This window comes from Hemibagrus wyckioides, linkage group LG05 (assembly GCF_019097595.1).
Source record: "Hemibagrus wyckioides isolate EC202008001 linkage group LG05, SWU_Hwy_1.0, whole genome shotgun sequence".
Lineage (NCBI taxonomy): Eukaryota > Metazoa > Chordata > Actinopteri > Siluriformes > Bagridae > Hemibagrus > Hemibagrus wyckioides.
This window is the reverse complement of record NC_080714.1, coordinates 7388866-7416196: the sequence shown is the minus strand read 5'-3', so window position 1 is coordinate 7416196 and position 27331 is coordinate 7388866. Positions and strand designations below refer to the sequence as shown.

Below are 27331 nucleotides of genomic sequence, written 5' to 3'. Positions count from 1 at the left end.
TAATACCATAACCTCCTTAAAAGTTGTAAAGGTCCAAGAACAAGAACATCTTCCTGTGATTATATAAACATGTACATTATGTAAGACCAAAGTAATAAGCTAATCTCTCTCTGTCTATCTTTTTCTTATCTTCTCACTATCTTTCCCAGGCCTCAGATCATGGTGCTGGTTGGTTTGGATGGCGAGCAGAACGTGGAGCAGCCACGCCTTCTCTCACTGACCAATCAGCTGAAGGCAGGCAAAGGGTTAACCATTGTGGGTGCTTGTATTGAGGGCACTTACCTTAACAACTATGAACAAGCACAAAAAGCAGAACAGGTAAGAAAAGGATGAAAATGCACACACATAGACATGCACTATTCCAAAAAAGATCACTTTTAAACAAATGGCTCTGCTTAGTCCCTGAGGAAGGTGATGGAGACAGAGAAGGTGAAGGGCTTCAGTCAGGTGGTGATCTCCAACTTGCGTGATGCCACCTCTCATCTGATCCAAGCTGGAGGACTTGGAGGTTTGCGCCACAACACTGTGGTCATCAACTTTCCCAAGAACTGGAAGCAGCATGAGGACCACCGACAGCTAAGGAATTTCATTGGTATGTTGCTGATGCTTGCACCAAGTTCTGCAATCCGACTGACATGGAGAAAAATCTGTTATAATTTGTTCTTTATAAATGATGATGACTATAAAGGATGCAGCATTTTAAATAGATGCAAATGTAAAGGAACCCCTGTAAAAATGAAAACGTGAACATTTATTGCTACTGTAGAGAGAAGCCAGGTTTGTAATAATTCGAATTTTGTAGTTTGGCAGATCCAAATGATTACAAAACACTGGGGTTTGGGTTTTTTTCTCTCTTTTAGAGGTTGTGAGGGAGACCACGGCTGCTCACTTGGCTCTTCTGGTGCCTAAAAACATTGCTGCTTATCCGTCTAACGGTGAGCGCTTCAGTGAGGGCCATATCGACGTCTGGTGGATTGTCCATGATGGAGGAATGCTTATGCTCCTGCCTTTCTTGCTGCGACAGCACAAGGTATTCACACACCTGCTAACATACACTATATTGCTAAATGTTTTTGGACACTCCACCAAATCATTGAATTCAGTTGTTGTCTTTCAGGGGTTGGGCTTGGCCCCAATAAAAAGGAACTCTTCATGCTTCAGCATACCAAGACATTTTGGACAATTTCATGCTTCATGAACTTTGTGGGAACAGTTTGGGGATGACCCCTTCCTGTTCCAACATGACTGTGCACAAAGCAAGGTCTGCCTGGCCTGCACAGTCCTGACCTCAACCTGATAGAACACCTTTGGGATGAATTAGAACGGAGATTGCAAGCCAGGCCCTCTCGTTCAACATCAGTGCCTGACCTTACAAATGCGCTGCTAGAGGAATGGTCACAAATTCCCATAAACACACTCCTAGACCTTGTGGAAAGCCTTCCCAGAAGAGTTGAAAGCTGTTGATAGCTGCAAAGGGTGGACCAACTCTATATTAAATTCATGTGCATGTAAAGGCAGACGTCCCAGTTTTGGCTTGCAGTCTCCGCTCTAATTCATCCCAAAGGTGTTCTATCGGGTTGAGGTCAGGACTCTGTGAAGTTCCTCCACACCAAACTCACTCATCCATGTCTTTATGGACCTTGCTTTGTGCACTGGTGTGCAGTCATGTTGGAACAGGAAGGGGGTCATCCCCAAACTGTTCCCACAAAGTTTGGAGCATGAAATTGTCCAAAATGTCTTGGTATGCTGAAGCATTAAGAGTTCCTTTCACTGGAACTAAGGGGCAGCGCCCAAACCCTGAAAAACAACACCTTCTTCATGTTCAGGGGTTTCCTCCTGGTTCTTGGGTTTCTCCTTCAGTCCAAAGACATGTAGGCTGATTGGTGTTTCTAAATGGTTTGTATTGTGTAGTGTATAGACGGACAGATGACATCATTCTGCAGCCCAGAAACCTTTTCCTTGTGTAAAAAAAATAAATTAAGAATTATTTTTAGAGCTTTTTGATTTTTACTTTCTGATTTTTCATCATTTGTACTGTAATGTATTACTGAATAAAGCATGCTCCGTTTTTTTTTTTAATGATAGACGAGTTGAACGAAGATAGAGGTAAAACCAACATGATATTTGTTTTAAGGTTATGGTTTTTCCTGCCCAAATGTGCATAGGGATGTAATTTTAAAAAATGTTTGATTCTGGGACATTTACAAGGTCATTGGTCATACCTGTATAAATAAACATCTAGTGAGGAATAAAATACTTGTGATCTTTACAGGAAAATAATCAAATGTACATCCTGAAATCGATTTTTTTTACTGACTGCATGTGCTGAAGGGTTTATTTCTGTTCTAGAAGAGTAAATATAAGAAAGAATGACATTCCTTTGTCTTGTTGTGTGATTTATACTAAGCTGTGAATCGACTGAGAAAACAAGTTACTTCCTGTTGTCACTTACATTATAACCGCTGTAACTTCTTACCAGGCTTTCTTCTTTCTCTCTCTTGAAGTTAGTAAGAAAAGTGTAGCTCGGTTCAAGTCACTGAGAACTCGGATTGCAAAAACTTTCCGATGTTGAAAGCCTGGAAATTTGCCTGCCAGCTGGCACCACTATCCGAGTTGCTGGTTCAGACAATTAATCAACACCTTCTGACCAATCAGAATGAAGAATTCAGCAGCACTGTGGTTTGCTGGTCATTAAAAACCGAGTGTATCATCACAATTTTCAGATGATGTATGAGCGATGGGTCGGGCCAGATGTCATAATTCATTTCTTTTGTGTGTGTATATGTGTTTGTGTGTGTGTGTTTAGGTTTGGAGGAAGTGCAAAATGCGCATCTTCACCGTGGCTCAGATGGATGACAACAGCATTCAGATGAAGAAAGACCTGATGACCTTCCTCTATCACCTGCGACTCGATGCTGAGGTGGAAGTGGTGGAGCTGGTGAGATGCATGCCTAACTCATACACATCTGCACAACTGTACACATCTACACACACACATACCCACTGACCTCTCCTCACCCTGTGCCCAAAGCATGACAGTGATATCTCAGCTTACACTTATGAGAAGACTCTAGTGATGGAACAGAGGTCACAGATCCTAAAAGAGATGCACCTTACCAAGAACGAGTGGGAGAGAGAGGTAAGGGTTACAGCAATATTATACAGTGTACCGTCTGTCGGTCTGTCTGTCTGTCTGTCTGTCTTTCTCTTTTATCAAATATCAAATATTGGGCTAGTTTCTAAGCAGCTGGGCTTACTATTGCTAATCCCTGAAAGCTTGTGATTCTATTGTGTAAAGATGTGTGTGTGTAACATTAAAGCTTTTCACATGAACAGGGAATAGAATGGAATATAACTGAGCACAAAAACAGAAAGGAAGAGACAAAAGAGCAGAACAGTACAGGATACAATACAAAATATAAAATAGTATGGAATAGAATAGAAAAAAGGAACATGAAATAAAATAAAATTGAAAAGAATATGTTAGAATATAATATAGCAGAATGTATGTACGGTATATACATGCAGTATATAGCTTTATACACACAACATAAAAAATAGAATAGAAAAGAACAGAACAGAAAATTGAACAAATTAAAATAGGAAAGAAAAAAACAGAGTAAAAAAGAACAGAATGTAATAGGATAAAATAAAATGGAAAATACAACAGAACAGAATAAAATACATAGAAAACATTATAATAAAATCCAATCAAAAAGAATCAATTTGAATCTAACAGAATCAAACTTAGAATTAAATGGCATAGAATAAAAAGGACTGAGAGTAATAAAATAGAATACAGGAATAAATAAATTGAAGGGAATAGGATAGAATAGATATTTTATATATTGGCTGAAAGCAGCTTTACAGACATCAGTGCTGTATTGGACACAAGCCCATAGTTCTGCTTCTACTAAAACAGAAAGCAAATCTTTCCAGTCGTAGAGTCTGAGTAAAATGGGTTTTTCTCTACGTCCAGATTCAAAGCATCACAGACGTCTCCCGTGGCTCCATCCGCCGGAAGAACCCATCGAACCTGCATACACCGAAGAACATCAGTGAGGAGCCTGCAGGGGGCAGCACTGAGGAGAAACCAGAGGAAGAGGTAGCTTTAGGTTTTTAAATCATTTTTCACTAATAAAGTGATAGCTATGGAAGGCTTTTCCAAACTACTTTTAACTAAAATAAATATGAATTATGTCACATTTTATGCATCGACAAACAGACAACGCAAGCGTGAATATAATTTGCAGTTAGTTTTGAAAACTTTATGTCTAATAAAGTGTTAATAGCTGCGGCTGATTTCCTTCTAGCCCAGACTTTATATACTCGATTATACAGTCTATATATCTTCGATTCCAGTGAATGAGAAGGCAAATGTAGTGTAATGAGCATGAAGGAGGAGGATTAATTTCTCGATCACTGACTTCTCAAAGTGCCTTTGGTGCAGAAACGAGGAGTAATTAGATTAAACAATTATCCAGTGCAAAGTACAGATTAAACAAAATGGCAGCACTGTAAGCAAAGTGTAACTTAGAATTTCCATGCTAAAAGAATCAGCCATAATAGGTTTATAACAATAACACTGATTATCGCTAATAAGCAGTAGTTTTTATTGTGATTTTTTTTCCCCCTCACCGAACCCCTCGTCAATCCTTGTTCTCCTCTCTCAGTCTGTCCGTCTCTCCTGTTCCCGACAGGTACAGCTCATCCAAGGTAAGAACGCCACGCCCACCCCGACAAGCCCAGTTTCTCCGACTCCTACGGACAAAGGGGCCATGAGCCCCAGTGAGGAGGTGCAAATGACCTGGAGTGATGACTTAGACAAGTCCAAGAATCCATCCGTGGCTAATCCGGAGACCACTAAAGACATGTTTAACATAAAACCGTAAGTCATGCTTTTACACAAAATCAGTTTTTGTTAAATATCTACCTGAAAAGTAAGAAAGGTCACATGGATTTGACTTACTGTTCTGTTATGTTATATGACAGCCATCTTGGACACAAAACAGGGGTATAATAGTATATCTCTAGTCTGACAATCTGTCACAAATCAAGGATAAATAAAAACTAAATATCTGCAGCCAAGTAGAATTAACCTGGAACAATTGATGTTTGTGGTGAATTTGTTGGATTTCAGCTTTAATCAGACTCAGTGTTTTAAATACTTATATTAATAGTATTATATTAATGAGCTCTAAATGCAGTGTTGTTCTCTTCTGGTCATGCTTCAGGGAATGGGAAAACCTGTGAGTACCTTCTCATATTACCACGACACCCTTACACACGCATATGACCAGATTCAGCATGTACAGGGAAGAGATCTGTAATAAATAATAGGATTTGTTATAGAGGCTTCATCTGCCTTTGTAGCACCTCCCAAGTCTTTTAATTTAAACATATAAGTCTGAAAGCCAATCAGGCGGGGTTAATAGTGACAGATATCCTGTAAATAGAATATTTTTTATTATTTAGAAAACAGCACACCATCATTTTCTCCCCATGGTGTCTTTTCAGGAACCGGTTCAACGTGAGGCGCATGCACCACGCGCAGAAGCTTAATGAAGTGATCATGAAAAAGTCGCAAGACGCAAAGCTAGTCCTGCTAAACATGCCCGGGCCTCCCAAAAACCGCACAGGAGAAGAGAACTGTATCCTTTCCTCTCCAATTTGCTCACCTTGAAAGAAATGTTTATGAAGACTCAAGTCGAACCAAGACAAGTGGGGTTTTATTGTCATTCCTCTATCTAGAGAGTATACATAAGTACGAAATGTGGTTTCCATGGGAACATCCGCAAGTCTACATAAAGTGCAAAAGATTACACAGAGCAAAATACACTGAAGAGTAAATAAGCAGAATAGTGTATAAACAGGACATTAGATACACAATGTAGTGACAACAGAATGATGCTATAAATGATTGAATCAACAAAAGAATATATTTTCTATGGGTTTTCTTTACTTTTCTGCTCTCAGGTTCTGTCTCAAAGTAAAAGTTACATTAAAATCCAAATGCACTGAGGATAAATGTGATATACTGGATAGAGATCACTTTTCTAGCACGAGTTACACATAGTTTCGGGCACTTTGACTGAATGGAAAGATTTTGATACATAATTTTCTATTTAAAAAAGGCAGGTTAATAATAAATTCACTTTATTATTTACTTTATTATTCTGGTAAAAAATGATTTGTGAAATGATTTTTTTATTGATTTGCACATGAAATAAATCTATTTGATAAATAAATGAATCATAAAACACAGTCCAAAACATAATAAAAAAAAATAATTTATAATTAATAAAATGTGAAAATAATTGACTTCTTGTGGATATCTGTATTTAAGCAAAACCTGCAGTCCCCAGTTATACACAGTTTTGATTTCTCCTGCACATCTGAAAATAAATGAATTGAGCAAATCACCTATAAAAATACCCAAATAATTTAAAAGAAATTAGAGGGGGAAAAAAGACATATAAAATGTATATATAATTATATTATATATATTATATATATTTAATTTTAGAATAAAATAAAAAAAGAAAATAATGTGAAAATCTCATTAATTTTGTGAAAATACATGATTTATGAAAAACATTAAATGTGAAAATGATTTATTCGTGAAAATAATAATTTGTTGGAAAATAAATGATTCATTAAACAATCACAAGTGAAATTTTTTTTTATTTTTTTTTTTAAAAATACAATAAAATAAGTTACTTTACAAACAGTATTTTTTTTCAGGAAAAATCACACTTCACTGTAAAAAAAAACAATAATTGTGAAAATAATTTAATCATAAAAAAAATGCATGTGAAAAGAAAATCACATGTGAAAAGCATTTCATTCTTGTGTACAGTATATCTGCAATATTTTTTATCCAGCCCTGAAAGTTTAAACTCTTTAACTTAGTCGTGTTACAGACATGGAGTTCCTGGAGGTCCTGACTGAGGGTCTCAACCGAGTCCTCCTCGTGCGTGGTGGCGGACGTGAGGTCATCACCATCTACTCTTAATGGACAGGCCCATCCTCTCTCTGAAGTCTTTCTCATGCCATGTTGCTCGATCCATAGACTGAACATCTTAGCGTTCCCAGACTGTGCCATGAGCAATAGAGCCCCAGCACATATCAGACTACTTTGCACTACATCAGACAGACCTCTTTATTACACCAGCTTAACCATCACTCTAGCTCAGCATTCTTCTCTCTATCCATATCTTTATTTTCTCTTCAGTTAAGAAACTGCAAACTGTTTTTGCTGGTTTTTGAAAGGACATGCATTGCACAGATAGCTAGCTGACTCTCAGAAGACCGATATCCCAAAGTTAGACTCAGCCAAACACCCTGATACTGATACTGTAAAACTGAGAAAAAGCAGGTTTAACTATCAGTTTATGAAAATGTCTTCCAGCGTATCGTCTTACGGCCCGAGAAGCACTTTGAATCCAAACCACAGAATGTGTGTGTGTGTGTGAGTGTGCTTGGCTTGACTGCTTCGGAGAGCCGAACCTTGTAGCTGTCCATGCGTTCATGCCATGGACGTGTCTGATTATTGAAAAGTGATGCTGCTGAGATGCGTAAGTGTGTGCAATGAGTGGATGCTGTTCATATATTGAGAAACAAACAAAAAAAAAAAAAAACAGGGAAACAGGGACGTGAGCTTCTTGGAAACTTGACCAGACCATGAAGGCAGTTTTATATTTTTTACACACAAATCTCAACTTCAGTTCATAGTAAACTATTTACACTGACGACAGATATAACGAGATCCTATTGTGAACGATTCTGATACGCATCAGCATATCACACCTAGAGAGATGTACATACTGTAGTATAGATATATTATAAATATTATTGCTTAAAAAAAAAAAGAAGTATCATGTGAAAGCTTTATCGATTTAAAAAAAATTATATACAGCATACAGCGTTAAAAAAACAACAAGAAAAGAGCAGAAAATATTCTAAAGGAATTTAAAATGTTAAAGTATATGTATATTGTGAATATTTATCTACACGAAAAGATTATTAACATTATCAGCGATTTTGAATGAATGAATACCATGATGATCACCAGCTTCTGCCAAACACTGAAATGTGCAATGTGTGCCATATGGACAAAAAAAAAAAAAAAACATTTAAATAGGATTTTTCTCTTTAAACGTAAACAGGTGAAGAAGGAACACTGGTTATATTCCTATAATAAGCTAATGAGGCACTTTCCCAGGCCTTCATTCATTTTGTATGGTTTAAATAATGTACCAAAACAACAAAAAGCGAAATCGAACTAAACCTAAACGCACTCTCTATTTTTAAAAGTGTTATGTCAAATATTCTAGATGGAACAGCAAGATATTCAAAAGCATTATTCTCTGTTTACTTAAAGTAGAAGTAGATATATATCCAAATATGCTCTTATTTTTTGGGAAAATTGCAAAGGAGAAAATGTTTACTGAGTAGACTAGTGAAAAAAACATAATTCTGCTGTTTCGTGTCATTGTGACAGGTGAAGGAGAAACTCGAATCCATTTGCGCTAAGGATTCTGCTTTTCTCACACATGTATAAGAATCACACCAACCACAGGCTGCGTAAATGAGGCAAGGAAGCCGTTTGACATTAAGAGCACTGTCCTGACTGTGCTTTTTTCACGTGAGCTCAATTTCGTATAGCGCACGCATTGGAGGAAGGGTAACATTCGAGTAGATCTCAATTATCAGCCCTTACCGAAAAATCATAAAGGTTTCACGGGTGCTCTACATATTTTTTAAAAAATAATTACATTAAATATTATAGATATTATGTTATTTAATATTTAAAAAATCACATGGAAACAAATGAACCTGCGAAAATAAGAGAATAAAACAGACAGAGAATAAAAAGCAGTCAATTCCTCTGAAAAATAAATCATAGTAAAAAAATATATTTAGAACAAATCGTACGTGAAAATACACGAATCATGAAAAACTTCATCGTGAACAATCACTTGGGAAAAAAAATTTAATCCTGAAAAAACATGTGAAAATACCTGTGAAAAATCACATTCGAAAAAAAATTATCACAGAAAAAAATGCATGTGCAATTATGTGAAATTAAATGAAAGTGTGAAAAAATCGAAACTGGACCTGGAACCACGTGAAAATGATTTATTTGTGAACGACATTGTGTGAAAATAAATGAACGAAATTACACTTGAAAATAACTCCCGTAAAAACATCACATTAATCATGAAAAAAAAAAAAAGTAATTGTGAAGAATTATATGAGAAAGTATTTTCAATCATCCAGAAAATCTCACGTGAAAATAACCTAGCTGCCAAAAATCACGTGGGGAAAAAAATGTAATCATAAAAAAATCACATGTGAAAATAATTGAATCAGGAAAAAATGCAAAAATGCAAAAATAACAAGGTGAAATTAATTGTGTGTGAAAAGGGAAATCGTGTGAAATGAAGTGAATTGTGAAAAAAATATGAAGTGAAGATAAATCAACCATGAACAAAAATTAAATGTGAAAAAAATGAATAATAATTATTAAAAAATTATTTATACAAAATATTTAGCATGAAAAGCCTAAATGTATATAAGGCTCAACATGTGAGAAAAAAAAAAACAACAACAAATTAAAATAAATGAATCTTTGTCGGGGAAAAATTGCATGTGAAAATAGAAACTATAAAATGTGTGAAACCTAAACTTGTGAAGTGCCGAAAAGCTCATCTGTGAAATTCTTGTGACTTTTCCGTAAGGGTGGGAAATCTCTCTCTGGTGGTTATACAGGGTTTCTGGCACTTTGGGCCCATTAACGTAGAGCTGATGTCTTTGTGAAAACAACACTACATGTCCATGTTAATAGCAGACTACCTATCATACCATACAGCGTACTGGTATAGCGAAAGGAGAAACTCGGAAACCATTTTTATCCCCTTCGCCAAAGATTTCTTTAATATGTTCGCTTGATTTATTCATTTATTTATTCCTTTTTTTCTATTTATTTTAAATAGCTGTAAACAATCTAAGCTACTTTAAAGCTAGAAAAAGATTTACATAGCTAGACTGAGTACGATTGTGTAGTAGCTTTCCATTTCTTACTTAAAACTTTCACATTTTCTAAATTCAACTAGAATTTGTGAATTGTGCATCATGATTCCTTTTTTGTTTGTTTGGTTTTTTTTTTTTTTGTTCAAAGTTTCTCACATAGTAATACTATGAAACTAAATAAATAAAAAAAAAAAGTAAAACCACACTTTATTTCAGGTCTAAAAAGCTGAATCACTACGTCTAAACTAAAAATAAAAGGTTTGGTAACACTTTCTATGAAGCCGGGATTCATAGATCGTTAACGGCTTCTTTGTCATTTGATAACGATTGCCCTAATACTTTAATAATGCTTCATAACGCCCTAATAATGTGCGATAAATAATTCCTTGACAGTCATGTTGTAATGCAAGTGACACGATTTAATATAATGCCATTCATTATGTGCTGTAGTGCACAACCTTTATAACTAACAAACAATAACAAATAAAGCAACTACAAATATTTATTAATACGTATTTATTTTATAGCGTGGTCAACTTTTAAAAAACGACTAATTCTAGCTAATTTGTAAGACTTACTTTTCTAACGTCATTTGGAAAGTGTTACCAAAGTGGAACATTTGGAAATAATTTCATTTCGCAGTGATGCTAAGGGCTCTCCGATATCATTTCATGCTTATAAATTGCATCTGTTATTTACTACTTACTTACAGGGCTGGACTGAGTTTCAAGAGTAGTTCTGGACTTAACACTAACGCTAGGGCTAATCTGTGTCCAATTTTTAGCCCGTTGTCGGCTTTTCTTTAATGAAACGCTTCCTTCTGTAACGGCAAAGTAGAACAAATGTTAGCACTGTGACGTGATGGTCAAATTTTATTTCGCATCTCGGTTTCATTGCTTTTTATATTACTGCTCCCCCCTCAGCTATTTTTCCCCCTCACGCTTGTCTTGTGCTGTGAAGTTGCCTTTAGGGAACAGAGCGTTCTATATTTATCCAGAAACCTACAGCACGAATCTCAGCTCATGCTAATTATGCAACGTTGACTTGTAGCCTTCTTGCAGTGAGAGTGGAAAGTTTGTTTGTTTTTTCCAGCAAGGTCAATAACGAGAGCAGAGAATTAGAGTTATTTTAATTAAACTGCAGGTTTTTTCAGAAGGTGCTATAAACTTATGCATGATTGTTGTGGAAATTGTGAGAATATCATTTTAAAAAAAAAGAAAAAGAAAAGAAAAGAAAACAAGCAAATTTTTAGGGAGTAGGTTTGAGATTAGAGAGTCTTTGGCAGAGGAAGATGTAGCCTAACAAATGTACGGTGTAGAAAAGCAGTGTGTGACTCAGGAGTCACAAATACTTACAGTACAAATGCAATAATGAGTATTATAAAGACCCATGGCTTCCTCTTAGAGGATCGATTTTTCAGCAAGATCTGATTTGGATCATCAGTTTCTGGAGTCACTGTATCTTTATTTGCTTGGGGTTAGAACCTCAACACTGAACTCTGCAAATTCTCTCCATCAGTTTAATCGGTTAGTAATGTTGTGTTGAGCCTAAAAATGTGTTTATCGAAAAATCTTCTTTAAATTAGGATAAATATTTAATATCTAAAAAGTTTTTTTTTGTTTTTGAGTGGTCACAAACCACTATTCTTAAATGATAATTATTTCATAAAAAAAAACAAAAAGAACATTAAATATATCTGTTTGAGCCTTGGGTTGGTGTTTACAGCAGGATTCTACCAGGCCCTGTTCATCTGCAGCTTATTAAATGTAATCTAGCGTTTGGTTTCATAAACACACGTACTATGAATTCTAAAAAATGTAAAAAAAAAATAAAATAAAAAATAAAAAAAAAAGAAAGAAAATAGAACAAAAAATTCTCACCCAGCAAAAAAAAAAAAAAAAAAGGTAAGAAAGAGAATTTGCATTTCTAAACACTTTGGCATTTGTGTTCTATTCATAGAGGATTAGTGATATGTTTTTGTATAGTAGTCTAATGCAGACATGGTTTAGGTTCGATGTTATAGGTGTTTTATGTTCTCTGTTCCAATTCTCTATCCTTCCAGAGAGGACTCACGAAATGTGTGTGAGTGCATATGTGAGAAAGAAGGATAGAGCTATCTAGAAAGGGCATGAGGGTGTGTGTGTGTGTGTGTGTGTGTGTGTGTGTGTGTGTGTGTGTTTGAGTTGTACTTCTATAAGAAATAGGAAAAGCTAGGCAGTGCTGTTTCATTTTTGTAAATACAAACTATTATAGAGTTATATCCCAGTGTAGGTGTTTTATTTCCATGTCCATGCAAGTCTAATATTTTAAAGAAAATACAGAAAAGTGTATTCTCTATTGTGTTGGATGATAACATATTTTAAAAGAGATATCTGAAATTATTGTTTTACCTTGTCAAATGCTTCTCTATTACATGGCTAATGGTTTCTCTGGACCATTTTATAGAGTCGTCTGCACAAATGCAATAAATTGTCGTTTTATTACACACATCGCTGTGGCTGCTTTTTTGTTGAAAATGGTCTTTGCCTTTGAGCAGTATTGGACGGAATTGAGAAATATGTCAGAACTTAACAAAGACATGAATGACATTTCACGGTATTAAATGTGTTCAGGAAAACTTGCACAAAATGAATGTCTGTGTATATAAAGAACAGATACATTTAACCATCAAGGTTCATTCATTCATTCATCTTTATCCTTCTAGGGTTGTGGTTAAGTGTGATGTTTCTTTCATTAATAAAATCAAGTAAGATATTGTGACAGACATTCATGGAGGTCAAGACAGCAAACTGGCCATGTGGCTCTCTGATTGGGTGGGATGTCATCCTCTCTTCCCTGTCAATCACAGTGTATGCAGTACTACATGTATGCAGAAGTGGGCAGTCAGTGCTTTTCTCCGAACTTGTTGAGCTGCCCGGTGAGGCGGCATGAACAGGAATTCCTGTTCCATTTCAAGACTTCCTGGTTGGTAGGTGCCATGTAATAGAAGAGCACTGACTGGTGGGTGGGTTCCGGTGAGACCAAATTAAGGAGACAGTGGGGTTATAATCCATCAATCCATCTATCCATCAATTCTCTACACTGCTCATCCTACTGGGTCTCAGGGAAGCTGGAGTCTTTCCCAGGAGACTCAAAGCACAAGGCAGGAGGGTAGACCCTGAACAGAATGCCTGCCTTGCAGGGCACAATCAAATCCAAACTCACCCACTACAGACAATTTAGAGATGCCAATCGGCCTACAATACAATACAATACAGGGAGGTACTCTCTGAGGTACTTGAATTTCCTTTCCGACCCAAAGACATGTGTTGTAGTTATATTGTGTGAGTGTGCCTTGCGATAGACTGAACCCCCAACCCTGGAGGTGTGAGGCAAACATGCTAACCACAAAGCCATGTGCTAACAGTAAGTCATCATGTTGATTATAGAGACCAAGGTATAGAGAAGAGACCACTGCCCTTTGTATATTGAAAGTGTGAATAAAACACCCCCAAATGGCATACTCATTGGGGCAAAGCTGCAAAATGTGCATTTGAAAGATGCAGATCTCCACAGACTATTAATAAGTCATGCTCACAAGTTTGTGTTGGTGTTAGTATGATTTTATACATGCAAAGAAAAAAATGTGCTTCTAATGTTAATATTAGGCAATAAACTAAGGCAGAGCCAGTTAACACACATGGGTTCAGTTGTTATCCAGCTTTTATCACATGTATACACAGTGTTTTTCATCAGTTTCATGTCCTTTTCTCAGGGTTAACAAAGAATATATTCACATGCATAAGGTCACAAGGTAAATATGTGTCTAGGTGAATTAATCATATAATGATGAATAACATCACAGCAAATAGTACATAGTATTTGCTATTATACAACCCAAGTGAAAGATCTGCTACATTTACCTTTAGTCTCCATCTCCATCACCTTATCATGTAGTAGAATAAAAATGACATCTAAGTACAGTATATACTACACCATATTCTGTGGCTCAAGAGCTGCTGAGTGTTCATAAACTTTGTTACCAAGGGCCAAAGTGCAGGTGCCCATTGCTGGACCATAGAGACTGAAAGAATACGCCATGTTCTCAGCCAATAAACACTGCATTTCTTATCAGGCTACAAGACATAAAAACGCAAGCAGCCATACTCAGATAGACAGTAACACAAAAGGGTTGAGGACAGCAAAGAAGTGTAACCTCAGAAACTAACAAAATGAAGAAAGATTCTACCAATCTAAAAGTGAGGCTTCCTGCCCTCATATTCGCCCTGGAAGTTCTGATTGTGGTCTTATATGCATTCTTTGTGACTTATGATGATCACAGCAATGCATTACTCCAGAACAATATGACAAATACTAAAGAGAATGCTGTATACCAAGACTATCCCTTTTTTACCGATATCCAGGTGATGATCTTCATCGGATTTGGCTGCCTTCTATCTTTCTTTAGGCGCTATGGATTTGGTGGAATGGCTTTTAACTTCCTGACTGCTACATTTACTATTCAATGGGCCATTTTGGTCCAGGGTTTTTTCAGTTTCTACTATGATGGGAAGATTCATCTGGGAGTGATAAACCTGATCAATGCAGAGTTTGTTTGTGCTGTTATACTGATCTCATTCGGGGCAGTGCTGGGGAAGACCAGTCCTGTGCAGCTATTAGTAAGTCTGGTTGTGGTATTATTTCTTCTAGCCCATCTTTTGTAAATCCTATATATTTTGTTTTATTTTAGCTTTAGCACTAAAAGCTAATGTGTCATCTATAGATCATGGCCTTGTTGGAGGTTCCCATCTTTGGTGTTGCAGAATGGATAGTTGTTATGTACCTGAAGATCAATGATGCCGGAGGGTCCATTCTCATCCATCTGTTTGCCTGCTACTTTGGTCTGGGTGTCACCTTCATGTTGTATAGACCAGATCTGAATGACGGCCATCCCAAAGAGATTACCAGCTATAATTCTGATATGCTTTCTGTGCTAGGTACACTGTTCCTTTGGGTATTCTGGCCTTCCTTTAATTGTGCCTTAACTCTGAGGGGGGATGACCAGCATCGTGCCATTCTTCATACTTTTATAGGACTGAGTGCTTCCACAATAACTGCCTTCGCCCTCTCAGCCATGCTGAGCAAAAATGGCAAGCTAAACATGGCTGATGTGCAGAATGTAACCCTGGCTGGTGGGGTCACTGTCGGTGCCTCTGTTGACATGATGATCTCACCTGTTGCCGCTTACGTGCTAGGGATGATGGGTGGCATCGCTTGCATGCTAGGCTATAAGTACCTTAGCCCTTTCCTGGCACGAAGATTGCATGTGCAGGACCAGTGTGGCATCCACAATCTCCATGGCCTAACTGGGCTTATCTCAACTCTAGCCGCTATCTGTGCCATTCTTTTAGCCAGTGAGGAAACATATGGCCCCAGCCTGTACCAGACCTTTTCATATCGTGCGCCTGTTGTTGGGGACCCTCGGTTGGAGGAACTGCAGAAACTGATCCCAGGATTGGAGGGAGGTCTTGGACGCACAGCACAAGAACAAGCTTTGTACCAAGTGGCTGCACTGGGAAGCACTATTGCAATAGCCATAGTGGGAGGTGTGCTGACTGGATTCGTGCTCAGGCAGCCATATCTGGCCTCTCCTACTGATGTGTTCTGCTTTGATGATGAGCCTTACTTTAACATTCCTCCAGATCAGACATATATAATTGAGAATGAGAAAGATATATCACTACAACTTGTAAATTAGCAAATATATCATGATCTTTCAAAGATATCAAAACATTTTATTTTAAATTAAGCACTTCTTTTATTTAACTACAAGGTAGTAACAATTGTTACTAGCAACAATTGTGTATAATTGTTGGCCCTTCTTCTTCTTGAAATCAGATCCTCATGGATTAAACTGAAGTTATCTTAAAGTTAGATTACCATCTCGACATGCAATAATTTTCTTTCTGTGATTGTGTAACATGATTACTGTTAATTAGTTAAACCCCTTTTCTTGGTGGACATCAAAATGCACAATTTAAAACTTTTATGCCTATAAATAATGTCAACTGTAATGTCTAATGATGCCTTTATTAAAAATAAAAATATATATATTTACAATAAATATCCAAAATATTATTTTTATCCATTTGAACAATTTGTGTACATTTTTTAGTTTGTTTCTGCAATACATATGTACTCAGGATGTCTGTGTTTGATTGTTTGTTTGATTTTTTTTACTGTCTAAATTTATAATTGACGTTTTTTATTAGTCTTTACAAGCATAGTTCAGTACATCCTTCAGCTGTAAATGAAAGTTTAATAGAAATATCAATACATGATGCTTTACAAATTAATAACAGCCATAAACTGCATTGTTTGGTTGTTGTGGTGTAATACGCTAATCTGATAAGGATACCGTGTAAGACAACCAGAATAATCACCTCTTTATAATACGGAGCAAGTTCAGACGTGCACTGTCTGTCTACTTTATTACAGGAACAACTTCACAAATGCATAATAAATCATGCAGATACAAGACTAGAGCTCCAGTTCATGTTCACATCAAACATCAAAATAAAGAAAAAGTGTGATCTCTGTGACTCTGATTGTGGCATGGTTATGGTGCCAGATAGGCTGGTTTAAGTATTACAACATCTAGGCTACAAGTGCAGGAATTAACTGTAACTGACCTTTTTGTACTTAGTTATGGGGTAACCAAAAGAGTTTACTTATATGTGTAGTAGTTTAAAAACTCATTGGATGTTGCAGCACTCTGGGAAACAGGCAGACCTGATGGAAGTTCTAGTTTTACCATTACACAATTTTTCTATTCGAAAAAATTTTCTATTCTTTGAACCATAAATATATACTTTACCAACGTAATGGCAAATGCAGTCAGTCAAAATAAATTAGCAATGCATTGTGCATGTTTAAAATTTGTTTCCTTTCAAAAATATGCATGTAGATGGATTGCTTTGTTAATTGCTTCTAGCATGTAAATATGTGTGCATGGTTCCCTACCAAAGGGTAGAAAGAAAGAAAGAAAGAAAGAAAGAAAGAAAGAAAGAAAGAAAGAAAGAAAGAAAGAAAGAAAGAAAGAAAGAAAGAAATTGCAAAGTAAAACATTTCAAACAGTCCACTTCAATCAACAATGTCTTTGTGGAAAAGTCTTCAAATCCCATGTATCCCACAAGAATGTACTCAATGGTCATTACTAAAATGGTGATTTCATCCAGTAGGACTATGGTTTAGGTCTTAAGACCAGCATATCCTGCAGGACTGTAAGGTTTGGGGTTTACTATACTGTAGAAATTAGGGAATCCTTCATACAGTCCTGCAGCTTTTGGTACTGCAGGTGTATAGTTGGTCCTGCAAAAATATTAAAATTTTACAGATTTAAAGCATAACCTTTAGGACTCCTAAAGGAATATTTTTAGACTTCCTGACAGAATCACATACAACTGGGTTGAAACCTGTGGGAGTTTTAAATACCTGTACAATTCCACATGACATCTTCACAGTCCTTTCCCAAGGGCTCAAATTCCTCATGGCCTTTTTTGCATTTAGAAATAGAGTTGCTAAACTGAATGTCTGTTAAACTCAATCCCAGGTTAAAAGATGTCCAACTCAAACATAATTATAATTATGCTATGACCTTGCCATGAGACATATGCAGTGGGAACAATATGCATAACTTAAGCCCAAGACATAATATAGTGGGTCTTAATATGTGGCCTCCAGTTAATTACTTGATAGAAATGTGAGGAAAAGTCTGTTATTTTGGAGAATTCACTTAACGTGACATAGTGTTTGACTTATCCATGGTGTAGCACCAGTGACACGTTCATGTCTTTTTGTGTCATTTTGAGTTATGATTAAAGTGTAATATTATCACTAATCTTCAGCCTCCTGGTGCTCCAGCTGCAGTATCCCGTGCTCTCATTGCCGCAGCCTGGGTTTGATTCCCAGGTAGCCACTTTGCAGCAACAGGCAGCCACTTCGTTAACCCAGCCACTTAACAGTTGACTCTCAGTGCCGGTCCCAAGCCCGGATTAAATGGGAGGGTTGAGTCGGGAAGGGCATCCGGCGTAAAACTTGTCCCAAATTGAAATATGCAGAGCAAATGATCTGCTGTGGCAACCCCAACAAGGGAGCAGCTGAAACAACAACAATGTTATCACTTATCTATCCATCTAAGGGAGTTTTTCATTGCCTCAGGCTTGCTTACTAGGGATGATTTTGTCTAACATCTAGGACTTTTTGCACTAGTTTTTTGTTTCTTATGTTTTGTAAAGCTGCTTTGGGACAATGTTCATTGTTAAAAGCGCTATACAAATAAATTTGAATTGAACTGAACTTATTTTCATGGTTACGTTGCTCTGATTACCGTGGTTTAATTTGTTTTTTATATGTTGAAATGCAATAGCTGGCACAATTAAAGTACTCTCTAGTGACATAAGGCTTAAGAAACCTGACCCATGGTCTTATAATATATTTGTGGCCTTGTTACATTAATTTGTGGTCACACGTGGTCGATCTTAGAACCATCGAAGCCACCATCGCTTAATAAGTTCTTCAGGAGCCTCTCTTGAATCCATTTTATTTTTACAGTTTGTTCACAGGAAGCTTTATTCGACTTATGTGAAACATAAACATTAGTCACATTTAACCAAACATACAGTAAAGTAAAAGACGGTGCAGCTGGTTGAAATGGTTTTGCATAACCTAATCAATATTTGTATTTGTGGTCAAAAAAATAACCACCATGTCGCCTCAGTGCTTCTGTAAATAACAGCCATGCTAATAACAATGCAAACTAAACCCAGGAGGCCATCTGAAGGAAGTCCGTGCACTTTTGACTGGGAAACCCCTGTTTCGCCGCCATTTTGTAAGAACATCCCGGAAGTTGTCTACAGAAGGTGAACTCATAAACAAGTCTAGCTAGCAAAACCTATCTCAGATAGCTAGCGCAATTCTCTTGCACATCCTTTGAAGGATAATAACAATATTTTTTGTTTATAGTTGGTGTATACGGTGCTTCATTAAGTACAGTCAAGACCAAGTTGCTTTGGTTAACGGGATTTGAAGAGCCTAAGCGAAGAGGAAGCTATAGCTAGTTTAGTAGCTAGCATTATTTGGCTCGTAGGTTACTAGCGAGCTAGTTTGCATAAATACCGTTTCGAGACGATTTCTACAGATACAACAGACAGCGTACAGGTAATTTTTTGTAATTTGTATTTTTTTTGTGTGTAATTGTTTTTTTAATGGTTTTGTTAGCTCTCTAGTTTTGGAAAATATTTATTAACTTGTATTCGTTAGCTTCTGTGTTGCTAGCTACATAATGGTCTTACAGTCGAAGGCCTGGGTTGTTGATTTGTGTCCAAACCAAAGAATGAAATGCAGTTAAATAACGTGCACAAATACAGCCTGTGTGTTAGATTATGGAGTTTTGTGTAAAAAAAAAAAAAGTCTTTTACGATCTATTTGGATAAGCACGTTATATAACTCGTGTCAGCCGAAATAGACACGGATAGCAGATTACCGTAATCCATTTTAAGGCTTTGTGCTTCTTCTTTTTTAATATAAGGGTTAAAAAAATATTTTTTGCTGTATTATTTTTCCTTACACGACGTGCTAATTTCACAAAACATTAATTAAAACAAGTTGTCCGAGTAAAGTCATGAGTGATCAATCCAGCTGATATGTTTTCGAAGAAATCTCCCACTTGAAACACATTAAATGGCTGTTTTTATTGTTGTTTCCCCCCCCTCTCCTCCCCTTTTCCCTAATACTTCCAGTGTGTTTTGTGATTCTGGGGTTAAGTTATTGGTTGGTGCTGTATTTTGGAGAACTCCCGAGATGTTAGTATTTGCGTCCCACACTGAGATTATGGTGGGACACTGCTAGAGCAGTTACAATAGTGTTTACTATATAAAAAAAGAAAATTCAGCAATTAGTCAAACATGAGAAAGGTGCACTCGCTTCTTTTCACACTCGCTATTTTTAGTACCGATGAACAGATGAGGAAGTGAGACAGCTGGACAAACGAAAGTACCAAAGCCCTGCCGCACTGCATTACTCCCTTTAGGTAGAAATGAATCCCGCCGTAGCCAAAGTCAGTGAGTTTAAACCAGACGGACGTTTACGTGATGGGGGATTTGAAATGCAGATTGATTTTCTCTTGTCTTCATATTTTACTAACAATTTTTCTTTATCTTCGTACAGAATTCCAATGGCAGACGACTTTGATATCGAGGCGATGCTTGAAGCTCCTTACCGGAAGGTGGGTGACTGAACAGGCTGTTCCCTTTAACATGAATTGACTCTTTGGCATTTTGCTTGAGTAGCTGCTTGACTTGCTTGAGTAGCTGTTGCAATAACGCAACTCAGAAGACGAGTATTTGATTAAATTTGTCTCTCAAGTCTGTCTCAGTGGTAGAGAGAATGATGTATTGTGTGATGTTTCAGCAAATGATCTGAATTACAAATAAATGCCCGTCTATCTCTCTTTATAGACTTGCCTAATGATATCTCATCTCTACTTCCCTGAATACACCTTTGATTCCAGTGTGAAGTGTGAAAAAAGTAAGGTCGTCATTGCGGCATATATTGATGTACTGTGTTCCCTTAGGAAAAAATACCAAAAGACTCTCATCCTGTCACCTGTCTGGTGTCAACAAGATGAATGAAAGTGGATGAAACAGGGATAGAACCTGACACGAACTGGAGACAGTATTCACATTTTTTTACAGCTCACATAGTTGTCTTTATACCCAAAAACGCCGCCATCATAAGTAGTTTTTAAGATTGTGCTACCTGGCAGATCATCTCAGTTATTGGAGAAAACAGTTGTTCATAAAACACTAACATATCTAATCTCACAAAGAAACGTATTGCTCTATAAGAAATAACGGATGACTTCTTTTTGCTTGTTAGAAAATTTAATGGATTGTTCTCGAATATGAATACTGTCTCCCAAGCCATTCACTAGAGAAGGTTTCAGATAAGTCAACATCTTGATTTTTTGCATGCCCCTCATTTTTAAGCTTCTCCTTAATCCATTTTATTTTGCCATTTGCTTTTAGGAATCTTTTGTGATACATCACCAGCATAATCAAGAAACTACATTTATTTGGCCTTGTTTAACACGTATGCAGTAAGCTTCCCGAGTTGGCTTGGTTGTAGGTATAAAGACACTGATCTCTTTAAAAAAAAAAAAAAAACATGGTCGGGTGAGGGTTTTCTATTCGTGAGATTTTTTTTTCCCTCTTCTTTCTTTTGGTATTAATTTGATACCATGTCACATGGGAGCCGTTCTGACTAAGCCGTGTAAATCCCTGTCTGCTTCAGGACGAGATGTAAGACAGAGATGGCATCGCACTCACACAGTCCAACAACTCAAATGGACGAAGATTGCACCGAATGACCACCTCCGCTGTGGAAATCTCGTATAGCGACCATTTCCTTAGCATCAAGCTTTAGGTTTAAAATAGTAGGGTACTGTCAGATTTTAGAGCTGAATCTCCATTAAGCACCATGGTCCTTCTGCTAGCATGCAAACTGTTGCTCCTTTTTTGGGGCAAAGAGTTGATTTTATGTGGCAGGGCACAAAGGCCAGAGCAGGAATGTTAACTGTTTTTCTAAATCAATATATTTTGTATTTCTCTTGTCCCCTTCCCCCATTCCCTTGACGACTTGCTATGTATCCTGTCCATCCTCACGATGTTCTTCTATCAACCCTGCTTAGGGTGACAGCAAGTCCTATAGTGCAAACGGCTATGAAGAACACAGCAGAAAGTGAGTATCAGTTCTCTTGTTTACTCATAATTGTGGTGACGGTCCATGAGCTTTACACGTATAATTGTGTTTGATCTCTTCATAGGAAAAGGCACAGTCGGAGTCGCAGCCCAAGTGCAGAACGCCGCAGGAGTAAGAGCAAAGAGCGCAAGAAGGGCAAGGACAGGCGTAGGAGCCGCAGTCGGGAGAAGAAGCGATCACGTAGCAGAGAACGCCGGTCTCGAAGTCATGAAAAGCATGGTGGACGTCATCGAGGTCACAAAAGCCCCCAGTGAGTTTTGCATCCTACCATTACGTATTGTAATGCTAAATTTGTTAGAGCTAATGTTCTTATGACTCCCCTCTCCAGCCCATAAGCCTGTATAAACTGCCTGGGGCTTATTTTCTTGTTTTTTTTTTAAAGAACTAATCATCTGTGTAACTGGCACACCAAATCTGTGCTGCTTTTTGCCAGGCTTTACCTTATCTCAACCTTATTTACTTATGTTCTCTATTATCGTAGTGCTTAAGAATAGCTGATTTCAGTATTTGTATACTGGCCCTGCAAATACATAAATACATACATTAGACAAACCACATTTTTCCTTCTGTATATTTACAGCCGCAAACGTTCTCGAAGCAAGAGCCCGGTGAAGAAAGAGAAGAGTCCAATCAGGTAACATAATTATTCTACTATTTCATTTTGGTCAGTGCCTAATGTGAATTAAATTTGTTGGCTCTTGGTTTTATTGGAAATAAAGAGAGCAATTGTTTTATTATTAACACTAAGCCTGTGTGTTATGCCACAGTGAAAAAACGTATTGGCTGCTTTCCCCTACAGGAAACCTATTGATAATCTGAGTGCAGAGGAGAGAGATGCCCGTACAGTATTCTGCATGCAGCTGGCTGCCAGAATCAGACCTAGAGACCTGGAGGAGTTCTTCTCTGCCGTGGGAAAAGTAAGTATTGCTCCCCTTTTTTAATGATTTCTAAGGTTTTGTTTTTGAAACATTTAAACATTTTTTTTTTCTTCCTCTTTAATAAAGGTACGTGATGTGAGGATGATTTCTGACAGAAACTCTCGCAGGTCTAAGGGTATTGCATATGTTGAATTTGTGGAGGCCACCTCTGTCCCCTTGGCTATTGGACTGACAGGACAGAGGGTGCTGGGAGTGCCAATCATTGTTCAGGCCTCACAGGTCTGTATAATCACACAATGTTAACAGTTCTCCTGTTTTAGCTGTTTTATCTAGTGATGTCTAAGTCTGATTGACTGTCTCATCTAGGCTGAGAAAAACAGAGCCGCCGCAGCAGCAGCAGCCCTTAACCTGCAGAAAGGCAGCGCAGGGCCAATGAGGCTCTATGTGGGCTCCCTGCACTTCAACATCACAGAGGAAATGCTCAGAGGCATATTTGAGCCCTTTGGGAAGGTGAGACTGTTACTGCGTTATTTCTGTGCTCACACTGGCGCAGATGTACGAGACACCACATGGGCTTTTAACTACCACTTACTGAGTGAAATTAAAGTGTTCCAAAGTAATTATGAGAGCTGAATTAATCCCAGGCCTGCTTCCCTTACCTAGATTGAAAGCATCCAGTTGATCATGGACAGTGAGACGGGCAGATCAAAAGGTTATGGCTTTATATCAGTAAGTCTTTTTTACAGTGGGCAATAAAAGCACCATGCACTATATATGTAACTATATGTCTCTGTACATTTCCACACCTCACTGTTTTTTGCGTGCTGCTGGTGGCCATTTGTACAAAATTGAACCATAGCAAGCTTTGTGGAAGAAATATGCTTAAAGTATGAAACTAGCAGTGGAAAAAAGTCTTAGCAGTGAGCAGATGTCAAGAGATTACTGTTGGATATCAAAAATTTTGCATTGCTAATATACCAACTTAGAATTAAAAATATAACAGCTAGGCTATACAAGCAGACCCCCTGATGTTCGGCTTGCAAAGCAATTGCAAAGGCAAACAAATTTTTTGTTAAGTTTATCACTTATAATAATAAATTTAGACAAGAAGCTGTGCTAGTTACTCAGCTGATACTAGGTAGGTTTGGCAAGAACAATGTTAAAAGTCTTTTTTACTCTCCTGAAATCTGTTAAATGGTGCATACTAACTATATCTCTATCGAAGTAAACAGTATAATTAAAATATGACACAGTGATGATTAGTGGCAACAGGTTTTTCAGGATTCTCTTAATTTGTAGTTTGCAGATGCCGAATGTGCCAAGAGGGCCTTGGAACAGCTAAACGGTTTTGAGCTGGCCGGCCGACCCATGAAGGTGGGTAATGTGACGGAGCGCTCAGACGGCTCATCAGCAAGCTCTTTCTTGGACAACGATGAACTGGAGAGAACAGGCATTGACTTGGGCACCACAGGCCGCTTGCAGTTGATGGCGCGACTTGCAGAAGGTATTAGAGATCAGCGTAATCTGTGTGTTGGAATCTGTGTCCTGACTCAGATACTTTGTGATTATGTTGCATAATGTTAGTGTATTTGATTAACTAACATTGTCTATGATTAGTCTTTAAAGAATCCAAAAAAAATATTTTTTATTTATTTTTAAATAAAGGTACGGGCCTACAGATTCCCCCTGCTGCAAAGCAGGCTCTGCAGATGAGTGGCTCCATCCCATTCAGTAACTTTCCTGGAGGTGAGGATTTTGTTGTTGTTTTTTTCCATTCACTGAGCTCTGCCTCTCTGTCAGTTGTTTTTCCAGCACTGATTAAGGAGCTAGGTGACTGAACTCCTGCTTTGTACTCTGTCACTAAAACAGACATATATAGATAGACATTTCTGACTATTGTCATAAAATGCTTTTAAAAGAAACTTGTATTATCCAAGGCTTCACTGGTCAGTTTTGTTATATAAGAGAATTGTTACTGTATGTGAAGTACACTGCTCTAAAAAATTAAGGGAACACTTAATCATCAGTGTAACACCATGCCAGATAAACTTCATATGAAACTCGCAAAAGAAAATGATAACCGGTGCATTGAAGAGGCAACAGCAAGACAACTCCCACTGACCATTACTCAATTTATAGATGTAAAGTATTTCAACTTGGTTGTTTCATTCATCGATATCCAAGTTTTTAGAGCAGTATAGTTCAAGCAGTTACCCACCTACATGTAACAACCTAAGGCATTGTGCAAACAGAGATAAGGTGTTGGGTAATAAAATGTAAAATCCTCCAGCGTAGGTTTTATAAGGTGCTTAGTGTTGCATCACCTAATTTTCTATGGTCCTTATCAGGGCTTTTCTGCGTTGTTTTATTCTTTGCTTAAACACTTTTCATGCTTCAAAGTGTACTGTTCTGTGCATAATGTGATCATGTTTATGAAGTTGGTTACATTTTAACCCGCTCCAAAAATCATGCATTTATTTATAAGAGGTTTACAGGTTTTTTTTTTTTTTTGTTGGGTTTTATGGCTTGCGGTGAACAATCAGAATTTCTGTTCAGCTCAGTGTCAGGCTTCACAATATCAGATGTTAATCATTATTTCAGTATTAGCCTTTGTGTTGCTGACACTGCACAGTGAAGGATGTATTGCTGATACTGCAAAAGTTGGACTTTGCAAATAACCTATATTTGATATGTGTGTTCTGAGTGAACTTAGGAGTCATGACCTTACCACGACAAACTTTGATATATTGCATGTAGCATTTTTCTATCTCTAGGAACACTGTGATGGAATTAAACAGTTACGAAAAAATTAATGAATATACTATGTGCATACTGTAATGTAAAATTGTTTTTGTTTTACAGTGATCCCTGCACCAAGCATGAACCAGGCCATGAACCTTCCCACCCAACCCCTGGCCACTCACTGTCTACAGCTCTCCAACATGTTCAGCCCACAGGCGTGAGTCTTTCCAGCATTCTGCCTCTCTGGGTGTGTCTGAGTGTGTTATGAGTGGTTATTGATGCTGATTCTCTGTGTTTTGTTTTGTTTTTCCTCTACATCAGAGAAAATGATCCCGGCTGGGATATAGACATTCAGGATGATGTCATTGAAGAGTGCAATAAACACGGAGGTGTTGTTCACATATATGTAGACAAGAATTCTGCTGAAGTAAGATTTGCTAAGATTTTTATTGCTGTTTTGATGCTTCTAGCATTATAGTTACATCCTCATGTGCCTTTACAGTTTTTCAACTGGTTCTTCTTTTACTCTCTTAGGGTAACGTGTATGTGAAGTGTCCATCTATCCCGGCCGCCATGGCTGCTGTTAGCGCCCTACACGGACGTTGGTTTGCAGGTAAGGTCTGCTCCAATAACACCCCAATTATTGTATCTTAAGTGAGTCCAGTGTATACATATGTTAAATAGTATAAGTCAGAATAAATTTCTTTTGAATCCTGAATACATTTTGATGGCTGTCAAGCTAGTTTGTTGAAGAGTGTTGAATTAGACAGTGATGAGATGAGATTCCGGCTACTTCTTATTGAGAATGAATATGGAGATGAGTAGTTATCACATCCCGTGTGTAAAGCCGTTCATTCAGTGGCAAATTTTTTCAGTCATCTATTAGTCCTTTGGTTTTCTGCATTGTTTCAAAAAATTTCCTCGGTACTAGTGAGCACTGTTGTCGTGAGCTTATACAATGATGGGTTTTGTTTAACTGTGGTGCATTGAAGAAATAATAGTTCATGGTCTTAGCTTGTAAATGATGAACCCTTGGCAATTTTTTCCAAAATATAAAAGAGAACATTACCGTGGGTAAAGCATTAATGAGAAATTGCATTCTCATGTGTTTATAATGAGTGGCTACTGAAAAAGTCCAATATTATATTTAAGTATGTTTAATCTTAGTAAGCACTAACATATATCTTCTTGTTTTTGTTTTGACAGGCAAAATGATCACTGCTGCCTATGTGCCCCTCCCAACCTACCACAAACTGTTCCCTGACTCAGTCACAGCCGTTCAGCTGCTGAGACCAACACGCCGGTGATCCACAGTCCCTGCTGCACAGTCCAATTCTTCTGATTCTCTCTGCCTCTCTGCATAGCCCGGAGATGCAAACATCGCCCTGCCCTTTTAGGACAGCTCCTGTTTGTCCCTGGAGGTCCATAGCACATTCTAGATCTCAGAGGTACAGAGTTGCCTGAGGGGTGTATTTGAAAGCTGGCTGGACTGCGTTAGGGAAAAAAAAAAAAAAACGGCCCTGGGCAAACAGTCTGGATGTACTCAGCTGTCTGGGATCACTTTAAGTTTTTAGCTTTTTGTAACCACACTTTCATTTTGTAAAGAACTCTGCAATTAAAATGGCTTTGAAAATAAGTTTGTTTTTCTCATCTCTCATAATATGAAAGGTTATTTTCACTGTTAACACGGTGCAAGTTTGTCACCGCTGTTTTGCTTTATAGGATGTATTGATTTCCTTTCAGCTGAGATGTACAGGTAATGGAACATTTTGCTAAATCGCTGAATGATCTATAATGTGAATCAATACATAACACAATTTAAAATTCATTTCAGAAGAGAAATATACCGCATGTACGCTCTTGGTGCATTTACATGT

General features: G+C 37.5%; 2 protein-coding genes across 3 annotated transcripts in view; both read left to right on the top strand.

The window, feature by feature from the left end:
• Positions 1 to 16001, top strand: part of slc12a5b (solute carrier family 12 member 5b) — a 63268-nt gene extending 47267 nt beyond the window's left edge. Inside the window, exons 17-27 of one of the 2 annotated variants that reach the window (XM_058390374.1) lie at positions 150 to 318; positions 400 to 592; positions 861 to 1030; positions 2807 to 2938; positions 3032 to 3139; positions 3980 to 4105; positions 4701 to 4888; positions 5235 to 5249; positions 5518 to 5637; positions 14375 to 14693; positions 14798 to 16001. In XM_058390374.1, coding sequence (XP_058246357.1) covers positions 150 to 318; positions 400 to 592; positions 861 to 1030; positions 2807 to 2938; positions 3032 to 3139; positions 3980 to 4105; positions 4701 to 4888; positions 5235 to 5249; positions 5518 to 5637; positions 14375 to 14693; positions 14798 to 15772 — 2515 coding nt within the window. In that variant the 3' untranslated portion in view covers positions 15773 to 16001. Of the gene's footprint in view, positions 1 to 149; positions 319 to 399; positions 593 to 860; positions 1031 to 2806; positions 2939 to 3031; positions 3140 to 3979; positions 4106 to 4700; positions 4889 to 5234; positions 5250 to 5517; positions 5652 to 6923; positions 12525 to 14374; positions 14694 to 14797 lie in introns of those variants that run through there. The other variant, XM_058390373.1, reaches the window with a different exon arrangement.
• Positions 16002 to 18907: 2906 nt separating this feature from the next.
• rbm39b (RNA binding motif protein 39b) lies at positions 18908 to 27090 on the top strand. The gene is made up of 15 exons (XM_058390380.1): positions 18908 to 19233; positions 20242 to 20299; positions 21764 to 21813; positions 21899 to 22084; positions 22415 to 22468; positions 22634 to 22751; positions 22839 to 22991; positions 23079 to 23222; positions 23376 to 23441; positions 24012 to 24216; positions 24378 to 24458; positions 25575 to 25671; positions 25776 to 25881; positions 25989 to 26067; positions 26661 to 27090. Exons 2-15 carry the CDS (start codon positions 20249 to 20251, stop codon positions 26759 to 26761), a joined length of 1491 nt encoding a protein of 496 aa, XP_058246363.1. The 5' UTR covers positions 18908 to 19233; positions 20242 to 20248; the 3' UTR covers positions 26762 to 27090.
• The last annotated feature ends 241 nt before the right edge of the window (positions 27091 to 27331 follow it).

What these genes read in the sequence shown, in the direction of transcription:
- rbm39b (XM_058390380.1), top strand. Translation starts at nt 20,249, where the DNA reads ATGGCAGACGACTTTGATATCGAGGCGATGCTTGAAGCTCCTTACCGG. An exon ending in GATGGCGCGACTTGCAGAAG is followed by an intron (nt 24,217 to 24,377) that starts GTATTAGAGATC and finishes TTTTAAATAAAG; the next exon opens with GTACGGGCCTACAGATTCCC. An exon ending in ATTCAGTAACTTTCCTGGAG is followed by an intron (nt 24,459 to 25,574) that starts GTGAGGATTTTG and finishes TTTGTTTTACAG; the next exon opens with TGATCCCTGCACCAAGCATG.